At 36.2% G+C, this 11,259-nt stretch overlaps 1 protein-coding gene across 1 annotated transcript; it reads left to right on the top strand.

Moving 5' to 3' along the window:
* LOC133806155 (endochitinase At2g43610-like) lies at window positions 1–11,056 on the top strand. Its single transcript, XM_062244281.1, has 2 exons — window positions 1–333; window positions 10,811–11,056. Exons 1-2 carry the CDS (start codon window positions 1–3, stop codon window positions 11,054–11,056), a joined length of 579 nt encoding a protein of 192 aa, XP_062100265.1.
* Window positions 11,057–11,259: the final 203 nt, after the last annotated feature.

Raw genomic sequence — 11,259 nt, 5'->3', positions numbered from 1 at the left:
ATGAGGATTGAGGAGGAATCCCGTTCTAGAGATAAGAACGTGGAAAAGTATAATGGAGAGACTTCTAAAGCCAATGTGGTTGCCAAACCTCCCAACAACAACAAAGGCAAAGAAATTGGGAAGCCTAAAGGCAAAGATTGCAAACCCTTGGGACCTAAGAAGAATGAAGGTCAATTCAAGAGTCCCAAAGGACCTTGCTTTGTGTGTGGCGAAAATGATCACTTTGCAAGGGATTGTAGGTTCAAGAAGAGCCACAATAATGAGCCAAAGGTTAACTTAACCGAGGAAGAGTTAGTGGTAACACTAAGTGAGATTAATTCTATACATGAAAAGGTAAATGGATGGTGGTATGATACTTGTGCTACCATCCATGTTACTTATGATAGATCTTTATTCAAGACCTTTGAAACATCAAAGGTATGTCAAGAAATCTAAATGGGCAATGAGAAAAGGTCCATGGTTCAAGGTAAGGGAACAATTGATCTATTCTTCACTTCCGACAAGAAGGTTCTACTCACCAATATTTTGTATGTACCAAGAAATGAGTAGAAACCTTGTGAGTATAAATTTACTTGGCAAACTGGGAATCAAGGTTGTGATAGATTCCAGCAAGCTTACTTTGTCAAAGGGGAATGTTTTTTTGGGGAAGGGATATGCTTATGATCACATGTTTCAACTTTGTACCTATTGATAATATGAACAATAAAGCTTCTAGTTCTTCTTGTTATATGTTGTCCTGAAATTCTATTACTTTGTGGCATATTAGACTTCCACATATAGGAATTAACACAATTAAATGTGGATTGATTAATTGTGATAATGTTGAGCATGATAAATGTGAACTATGTGTAAAAATCTAAAATGGTTAAGAAACCTTTTTCTAGTGTTGATAGAAATTCTAACTTGTTAGTTTTGATACATTGTAATTTATGTGAACTAAATGACATGTTGACCAGAGGAGGAAGTAGATATTTTATTACTTTCATAGATGATTGCTCTAGGTTCACATATGTATATTTGCTTAAGAACAAATACGAATCATTTAGTGTGTTTAAAGCTTATAAAGCGGAAGTTCAAAATCAATGAGAAAAGAAAATATAGGTGCTTAGAAGTGATAGGAGTGGTGAATATTTTTCAAATGAATTCAACTTGTTTTGTGAAGAGCATGGAATAATACATGAATGTACCGCTCCATATACTCCACAACAAAATGGTATAGTGGAAAGGAAAAATAGAGTATTTCTTGAAATGATTAATGCTATGCTATTACATTCAAAGTTGAGTTTTAATTTGTGGGGTGAAACCTTGTTATCCGCTTGTCATATTTTGAATCGTATTCCCATGAAGAAAAACAACGTACCACCATATGAGTTATGGAAAAGAAAGAACAAAATATTGGTTATCTTAAAATATGGAGGTTGTAACACCCTATGACCTTAGAGTCGTTACCATGTGATTTTAAAATGTGCCATTAGCTCGCAAATCGAGGTTTTAGATCGAAAGGCGTGATTAAATCGGGATAAAGATTCATCTAACGAAAATTAAGTATAAAATATTTGGATGTCCATTAAAGTTGTAAAAGTGATACACTGGAATCCCAAAACTTTGTTTCAAAACATATTTACAATCAAAAGTTACTTTACAGTCGACGTAAGCGACAAAATCAACTGTTTAAAGCATGTCCCTCAAACAACCTAGGTTGTGGCAACCAGGTAGGATGAACATGTACACGCCGCTCCATGCTCTCCAACTCATGCTTGGTTGGCCTTTCCTTTGCCCTTACCTGCACCATAGAGCACTCATGAGCCAAGGCACAACAAGAAAACTCAACACATAACATATGACAACTCAATTCAGTAATACAAAACTTAAACATATATCAGATTATTAACATAGCGGTCTATGCCGACCCAGGTGCTTTACCATGCACTGGGTTCACGGTCTTCATCGAGTAGATGAGTACAACACCCTTAGAGGGTCTCGCCCTAGTGACCTACTTTTAGAATGCTTAAAGTCAATCCTAGCCTTTGTCATCCCCAACCTTCGCCGTTTCCGGCCTTCGTCTTTCATGGCCTTCGCCGATCATTCATAATCATGCAAAACTTAGCACAACAACTACAAATATTCACACATACATTAAACAAAATTAATAGGGCCATGCCCTGCTCTATGGGTACAAAAAATTTTCTTACCTGTGTCCCGAGCTGACTGACTAGTGCGATCCCGAGCATGATCCCCTAAACCCGAGCCTTGCCGTAAAACCTATTCACAATGCAATAATAATCCATCAAGCCCTAAATCAAATAAGAACTTCGGAATAATATTCTAGCCTCTGAGACCTCGAATTCCACTAAACTAGGTAGTAGAACCCTTCCCGAGCTTAAAACCCTATATTGGTCATTTCCCTTAATTTGAGTCGCGGCCCGCCCCTGAGGGTTGCGGCCTGCTACAAGTCAGAGAGCCTTAGGGCTCTCTTCTATGGAACATGGGCCGTAGTGTGCCTTGCTTGCGTCGCGACGCTTGGGCAAAATCAGAGGCTCCCCAAGCCTCTTCGCACACACGGGCCGTGGCCCCTAAAGAACAGGGCCGCTACTCGAGCCCAAAACCCAACATTCCCCATGTATTTCTATGAGCCAACCTCTCCAAAATTCACCCAAACTAAACTTTAAACCTAGAATTCAGTCTAGAGTTCATACTAAAGCAACATAACCAGTATAGATACCCCAAAATTATCTCATAAACTCATCCAAAACTCAAAATCAGATCCTAAGTTTGAACCTCAAGCAAACCTCTAAATCCTAGCAGCAAAATTCAACAATAGCCAGATTAAATCCTTACCTTTACTGATGATCCAACCCTTAGCTAAACCCAATTACTTCTAGCTTCAATCCCCTTTGAATTCCAAGCTTCCTCCTTTAAATTTCAGCAAAAATTCCCTTAGCTTTTAGAGAGAGAGTGTGTGTGTGTGTCGAGAGAGAGAGAGAGATAAGCTTGAGAGAGTTGTGTTTTTTTCTACCTTCTGTTTCTGGTTAGTTCTAGTATCCTAGGCCAAAACCAAGTCTATCCTCAGCTGCAAAATGTCCAAAATTCCCCTAATTAACCCTTAGCCTTTCTAACTCCATAAAGGGCAAAATCGTCTTTTGCCACATTCTTGCTAAATCCTCGAATAGTTCTATAAATCCCCATTTAATCCCGATATACCCAAATAATCACTAAGTCACTACCCGTTACTCGGTAATCCCGAACACGCGCTACATTCCCAAAATACTCCTAGGCTCACCCCAAGCTGGGTATTTGACCCCGTTGTGACGATTCCGTTATTCCGCTCCCTAGAGCCGTCTCAGATCACACATCACAAATATATCTCCACAATATTGTGGTCTCAGTCACAACACACATATAAGCACATTCATGCCCTCAATGGGCCAACATTACAAGTATGCCCTTATTAACAAGAACGGGCCCACATGCATATTTAATTCACCTAAACATGCATGTCTAGTCATATAATTATTTAATTCAAATAATCACATACTGATACATACATATCACAATTAACCACATAATCACATAATTAAATCAATTATTGCCCTCCTGACTCGCTAATAAAGGCACTAATCCTTATTAGTGAATTTTGGGATGTTACAGGGGTGTCTTGCCTATTACAAGAGCACAGATCCTAAAAGCACCAATTTGGGTCCAAGGGAGATAAGATGTGCATTTGTGGGTTGTGCCTCAAATATCAAAGCCTATAGATTGTTAGACTTGGAGTCTAATGTGATAATTGAATCAAGAGAGGTTGAGTTCCTTGAGAACATTACATGTGATGACAACAAATCAAAAGAACCTATTCAAATTAGAGAGGCTCAAGAGGAGACTTCTAATATTGTTGGTGAGAAACCTTTATTGCCTAGAAGAAGCCAAAGATTCAGAGACTTGGGATCAAGTGAGAAGTGCTCTCAAGTAGAGACACTATATCTCATAGAAGGAAATAATGAGGAAGTTACATGGAAATATCCAATAATACTTCAATTAGAAGATGATCCCAAAACTTTCTAAGAAGCTATATCCTAAAGAGATTCTGCTTTTTGGAAGGAGGCTATAAATGATGAAATAGATTCAATTATGTCTAACCACACTTGGGAATTGGTTGACCTTCCAAAAGGGTCTAAATCAATTGGGTGAAAATGGGTATTTAGAAGGAAATATCATACAGATGGCACCATACAAATATTTAAGGCTAGATTAGCAGCCAAGGGGTTAAAAAAATTAAGGGAAAATATTATTTTGACACATATGCACCGGTATCAAGAACCACTTCTATTAGATTGTTATTTTCCTTATCATCTATATATAGTCTTTATGTTCACCAAATGGATGTCAAAATGACATTCCTAAATAAAGATAACGAGGAGGAGGTCTATATGGAACAACCTGAGGGTTTTGTTCTTCAAGGAAATGAACATAAAGTGTGTAGACTTGTCAAATCATCATATGGTTTGAAGCAAGCTCCAAAACAATGGAATTGGAAGTTTGATAAAGTCATTGTTTCGAATGAGTTTAGACACAACAACGCGGGCAAGTGCTTACACTCTAAGACTTGTGATGACTATGTCATATTATTGTATCTTTATGTAGATGATATGTTTATTTTGAGGACTGACATGAGATGAATAATAGAAAAAAAGAGGTTTCTATCTTCTAACTTTAAGATGAAGGACCTTGGAGAGGTCGATACCATTCTAGGTATCAAAGTTAGAAGAAATAGTGGGGGTTTTTGTATTGAGGCAAATACACCATTCAATTCAAACATGAAGCTTGAATATAATGAAGGAAGAGCGGTGGCTGAATTGGAATATGCAAGTGTAATAGGGAGCCTAATGTATTCCGCTCATTGTACAAGAGCGGACATTGCGTATGCGGTTAGTAAACTTAGTATGTTTACTAGCAATCCAAGTATCAAGCATTGGAAGACAATTGAAAAGATTCTTGGATACCTTAAGTGTACCAAAGAATATATCCTTCACTACTCAAATTTTCTTAGGATACATGAAAGATATTTTTATGCTAGTTGGATATCAGAAGTGGGAGACAATTTCTCTACCACCGGTTGGTCATTTACTCTTGGAGGAGGTGCTATCTCTTGAGATTCCAAGAAACAAACCTGTATATCACACTCAACCATGGAAGCAGAATTTATAGCTCTAGCGCAAAGAGACCAAGTGGCTTAGGGATCTCATGTTGGATATCCCTTTTACCGCGGATATGGTATCAACAATCTCGATACATTGTGATAGTCAAGCTACTCTTGCTAGATCATATAATATTGTGTACAATGGGAAGTCTAGACATAAATATGTGAGACAATTGATTCAAGATGGAATCATATCAATCTCATATGTTAAGACTAGGGAGAACTTAGCTGGTCCATTTACAAAACCTCTCGTGAGAAGGTTAGTAAGTTCCACTTCAAAAGGGATATGACTGAAATTCCTAGAATAAGAGATTCAACAATGATGGCAACCCAACTCCAAACTTGTTAATATCATGGGAAAGATTTCAATGGGTAAGAACAAGTCATTGATAAGTGGATGGTTTCAACACTAAAACTATTGTGAATTCCATCCAAGATGGTTAGTGTTGGTTGCTACCGAGTGAGGGTTAAACCAAGGTTAGTGAAGTCCAATTGAGTGCAACAAGCATCTATAAAGGTAGTAAAGATGATGTAAGACCTTCACCTATGTGAACTTAGAGGTGATGTCACCTCTCATGGGAGTTGGAGTTTCTCCCCAGAAATTTCATGAAAGGATGAGCACATAACCATATGAGTGCTAAGCAAGAAAAGTGGAAAAATGAATGATCAAGTGGAGGTGTGTAAGGTATCACCTATTTTAGCATAAGGAACACCTGGTTCAAGCTTTTAAGGAACTAATAATTTTGATAAAAATTTATGGTATTTTCACTAAGATAACGTTCAAATCGAAAGATATTTTATTTTAGGCACCAATATTGTTTTGAGCTAAATGAAGAAGTTTGCATTTAACCAAGTGGGGAATGTTAGGATGGGTTAAAATACAAAGTCCAAGTGTTCTTACACAAGCTAGGTGTAAAACACCAAATGGTTTCACATAATGAAGATGTGAAATTTGATTTTTGATTGTAGGCATTTAAAAATTGTGGTTTTTGGTCCAAAGTGATACATTGAGATTTCTAAAGATTCCCAAAAAGTTTGGGAGCATTTGGAGGTGTTTAAGGTCAATTTTGAGAATTTTGATATGTTTAGGTGGTGTTGCATCGCCATCTTGGAGGCATTGCATCGCCTAAAGCCCTAGGGTTTTAGCGATGTCCAGCAGGCGACGCATTGCCTGCTAGTAGGCGATGCATCGCCTATACACAGGCGGTGCATAGTCTGACGTGTCCGTACATACACGTGTTTTGAGCTCCAAATGATGTGTTTAAAAGCTCTAATCATATTGGTTAGACTTAGTGATGGTGCCTACACTATAAAAGGCTTCTCATAGAGTTTTGATAGACTTGATCACTCTTTCAAATCTCTCTCTAACTTCTCTCTCTTTCTTTAGCTCTCAAGATCATAAGTTTTCTCCAAGAAATTATAAAGAAAGTGCTTGTCTTTGTGAATTTAAAGGCTTGTTCAATCTCGATTCCCTTTCCTACTAGAGAATGCCTCAAGCATCCATCAAAGGCTAGGAAATAGAGAATTTGGACAACGATACCCCTCGTGTATAAGCCTTGTTTTGATTATCATCAAAGAAGAAGAAGTTTTAAGTGGTGTTCTAACAAGGGTTTCAAGCTTGTAAGAAGATCTAAGAGTTTGTTCTCAAACTAGGGTTTGCATTTCTCTATCTTAATCTTTTATTGGACTCTGTCATTGATAATTGTGTGTAGATTCTTATTATTATAGTGGTGTACTCTCACTCTCTCCCAATAGATTATCTATCCTCAATGACTGTAGCCCAATGTAGTGGCATACACATTATGATTTTCTGAGGTATAAAACATAAATCATAGTGGACCTTAAGTACCTCAAAATCCTTTTTACAGCCTTCCAATGAGTATCCATCAAACTTTGCATAAATTGACACACCTTATTGACTGAATATGCAATTTTAGGCTTTGTTATAGTCACATATTGCAGCCCTCCAACTATGCTTCTATAAAATTGAGGGTCTTCCATTTCGGTGTCGTCTTGACTAGTTAGTTTAAGGCCTGTAATCATAGGTGTATTTGTGCCAATAATACACTGCATGTTTGCTCTTGTTAATAAATTAAAGATATATATTTTTTGCGACAAATACAAACTTCCTTCTTCACTCTTGTCGTGTTTAACTTGTATGCCCAAAAAGAAGTCAATAACACCAAGGTCTTTTAATGCAAACTTTCAATTCAACTTAGAATAAATTCTTCACAACTACTAAGTATTAGTTTTGATCAACATACACTAAAATGAAAGTAACTTACTAATTTGCAAAGGCAAAATTTTAAAAACTATGCTTCAAGTGGGGTTCTAATTACCCATAAAAAAATACGTTGATGATTCCTCATTTTCCCAAAATACCCCTTTCATAATTCTATTTTTCTCTCTCTCTCTCTCTTCCCTCTTCCCCCATGGACGACCACCACAAAATCCACCAAAAGGGCAACCACCATCACCACCCACCCTCATCCCTTTCTTCCTTAGTTTTTCCTCTCTCTCTCTCTCTCTCTTCCTATCCATTTCTCCTGTCTATTTCTCAATGGAGGCTACACAAAAATGACCACATGATAGTTTTTAATGATTTGAACTCAAACTCATGACAAGTATCACTTAAGACACTAATTTATACATTTCAAACAGATCTTGGCACGATTTTTTTGGTTTTTTTGCGATTTTTTTTTTCAAATTCGAAACTCTAAAATCTACAGAAATTTGATTTGGCTCAATGCCCAACTCAACGGGGCCTTAAAAATCAAGATTTTTGTGGAAAAAATGATTTGGCTCAATAAAGCTCGATGGTGCTTGATGCCCTACTCAATATGATCGACGCAGTTCGATGTAATTTTTGCAAGAGGTGTAATTTTTCTCTCGATTTGGTATTTTTTCAAGATCTACACATTTGAGATGTGTATATACACATTTGGGGTAGTGTAAACCTTGAAAACTTACCAAACATCAAAACAATACCCCATTATTGGTCGTGGTTCCAAGGTATACACTTCTCAAATGTGTAGATCTTGAAAAAATACCCAAAATAAAAAAAAAATCACTTCAAACAGACATCCGAGTGAAAAATTATTCCTCTGGCAAGAATTGTATCGAATAGGGTATCGAGCTTCATCAAGCCAAATTATTTTTTTTTCCAGAAAAATATTGATTTTTAAGGTCGCATCAAGTTAGGCATTGAGCACCATCGAGTTGCGCATGAAAGACATTTTTTTTAATGGAAAAATTGATGGTTCTTGATACTGTTCAACGGAGCTCGATGCCCAGCTCGACAGGATCGTAAAAATCAAGATTTTTATGAAAGCAATTATTTGGATCAATGAAACTCGATGGTGCTCGATAGGGCTTGATACTGCTCGATGCAATTCAATACAATTCTTGTAAGAGGCATAAATTTTCACTCTGGTGTCTGTTTGAGGTGATTTTTTTTTTTTTGCTATTTTTTTTTCGAGATCTACACATTTGAGAAATTAATACCTTAAAACCATGACCAAAAATGGGGTATTGTTTTGAAGTTTGATATATTTCAAGGTTTACACTCCCCAAATGTGTATATACACATCTCAAACTTGTAGCCTTGAAAAAAAAATACCAAAACTAAAAAAAAATATCACCTCAAATGGATAACTGAGTGAGAAATTATTTCTCTTGGAAGAATTGCATCTAACAGTATCGAGCAAAGCATCGAGCTTTATTGAGTCATATCATTTTTTCATAAAAATATTAATTTTTAAGGCCCCGTCGAGCTGGGAATCGAGCTCCAGTTAACACCATCGAGCCAAATCGAATTTTTGCAGATTTTCGAGTTTCAGATCTGAAAAAATCGCAAAAAAACAAAAAAATCATGCCTAGATCTATTCAAATTGCAGAAATTAGTGTTTTATTTTAGGATATGCAAGTGTACATAATCATCAATCAAGTAATAAAGTAGTAAGTATTTTAATTGTCTTCTCAAAGATTGATTAAGCTAAATATTGCAAGAATTAAAACCAAACAATTTGGAACGAAAATTAATAAAAGGATTTAATTAAACTAAATGAACAAGGAAATAAATGGAATAACCTAATTGACTCAACTAGATTAAAACATAAACAAAGTGTTGAATTCGATGATTATAACACTACAAGAAAATGGGGTCTTTACCTACAAATTGTAAGTGTAGGTAAAACTAGCCTAATGGTGGGTAATATAGTTTACCTACCAATATGACTGGTAGGTAAAGGTTAGTAGGGAAAGAGTCTTTACCTACACTTATTAATACTGGTAGGTAAAAGAATCAGTGGACCCCACTAAGTTATAAATCAATTGATGAGTCATAAGATGACGTGTTTGATGACATGGCATCCTACATGTCTGCTGACATGGTTTCCATAGTTCTACGTGTTTGATGATGTGGCATCCTATGTGGCATACGTCAATACCGCCACTTGGCATCTTGGGGTTGCTCCACGTGTCAAACAATAATTTGTCCACGTGTCGTTTGATAATTAGTACATATGTCATCATTTGATATAGTCCACGTGGCATCATTTTATTGGTCTACGTGGCACAATGTTATTGGACCACGTGGTGTCATTTTATTAGCCCACATAGCATTATTTTATTGGTCTGTTACACAATTTATATTTTGGTCAAATTTAATGGTTATGTGTAGGTAAAAGATAATAACAATTATTTATAAATGTTCTATATTAGAAATAAACTAGAAAAAAACCATACAATAATAAAATGTTTAATGCTAAAATTCTTTATAATGTTCAATACTAAAATAAGTCATAAAGTTATCATTTTAAGGTTACCCCTACCAAAATAAAAAAACTTCATAAAGTTCATTCCTTAGTAAATTAATGTAAATAAACTAAGAATCATCTTGTGACTCCCGAACTGAAAAAGATGGCGACTCTCTTAAATTTGCATCTAAAGCTTGGTCTGTTGGAGGTGGTGGAGGTGGTGCCATCAAATTGTTATGACGAAGTATATCCACAAACACACTAAGTTGTTCGTTAGTAGCATTAAGGCGGGAAGTTGTATCATTAAGTCATTCAACTAACTCTTCATAAGTTGGTTGATTACCCACAATATTTTCACGATGTGAAGTAGAAGTTGTTAGACTAGAAGACCGCCCCCACCCTTGCAAGTATACCGAATCACGTCCAAGTACACGCTCCATAATCTCTTTATTAGACAATTCTTCTAGAGGGTGTTGACCCCTTAACTCCATCATTTTATCCTAATAATATATTTAATTAATTATTAGTAAGACGTATAATAAATAAAAATTTAAATTACTTACATATAATGGCCCAAGCTCTGTTCCAGTCCATCCTTTCTCACCATCATAATGATTTAGACGCCATGTCTCAATTTGACCGGTAGGAGAAGTTAACACCATTCCACATCGAATGTGATGTCGTGGTGTGGAGACTGAACCATTTTTCGACTCCCATTTCCTTTTTGATCAATTGGTAGTATTCTTTAATGCTCTTTCTTGAAGAAATAAATCCAAATAAAATTTATTAGAAAAAATCTTACACAACCTTTTCTTTTGAACAACACAACTGTCTATTTATCACAAACTTTATTGAACAGTTTAACACTAAAATCTATAAACCAAAGACAAAACAAAATACTAGAAAGAGAAGTGATTCGAGTCATGCATGCAACCCCAATAAGAGACGCAATGGGCGTGTTCCGCTCCAACTGACATGGAACTACACTTATGAAGCAGCTGGGAAAGCCAACAACTTCGACAGGTTAAATTCCTCTAAAACAGTGGCCATTGTCCCTGTCATTTTGTATTCAGTAGCTATGGTTCCAGATGGAGAATGTAAGTAAGGAAGAAATAATCTTGTATTCCTCTGATTGGTCACTAGTGCTGATCACGTCTATCTAACTAAGGAAGAAATAAAGAGCTTATATTCTCACTCTCACAACTCACAAGTTAAGTCTATCATCATCCTTTACTTTTTTCAAAATATATAAATGGAATGAAGAAACAGATTAATCAATTTGTCTGAACATCTATCTATAAACTCCTC

The sequence above is a fragment of the Humulus lupulus genome, chromosome X (genome assembly GCF_963169125.1).
Source record: "Humulus lupulus chromosome X, drHumLupu1.1, whole genome shotgun sequence".
NCBI lineage: Eukaryota > Viridiplantae > Streptophyta > Magnoliopsida > Rosales > Cannabaceae > Humulus > Humulus lupulus.
Note: the sequence above shows the minus strand (reverse complement) of the source record. Positions and strands in the feature narration are given on the sequence as shown.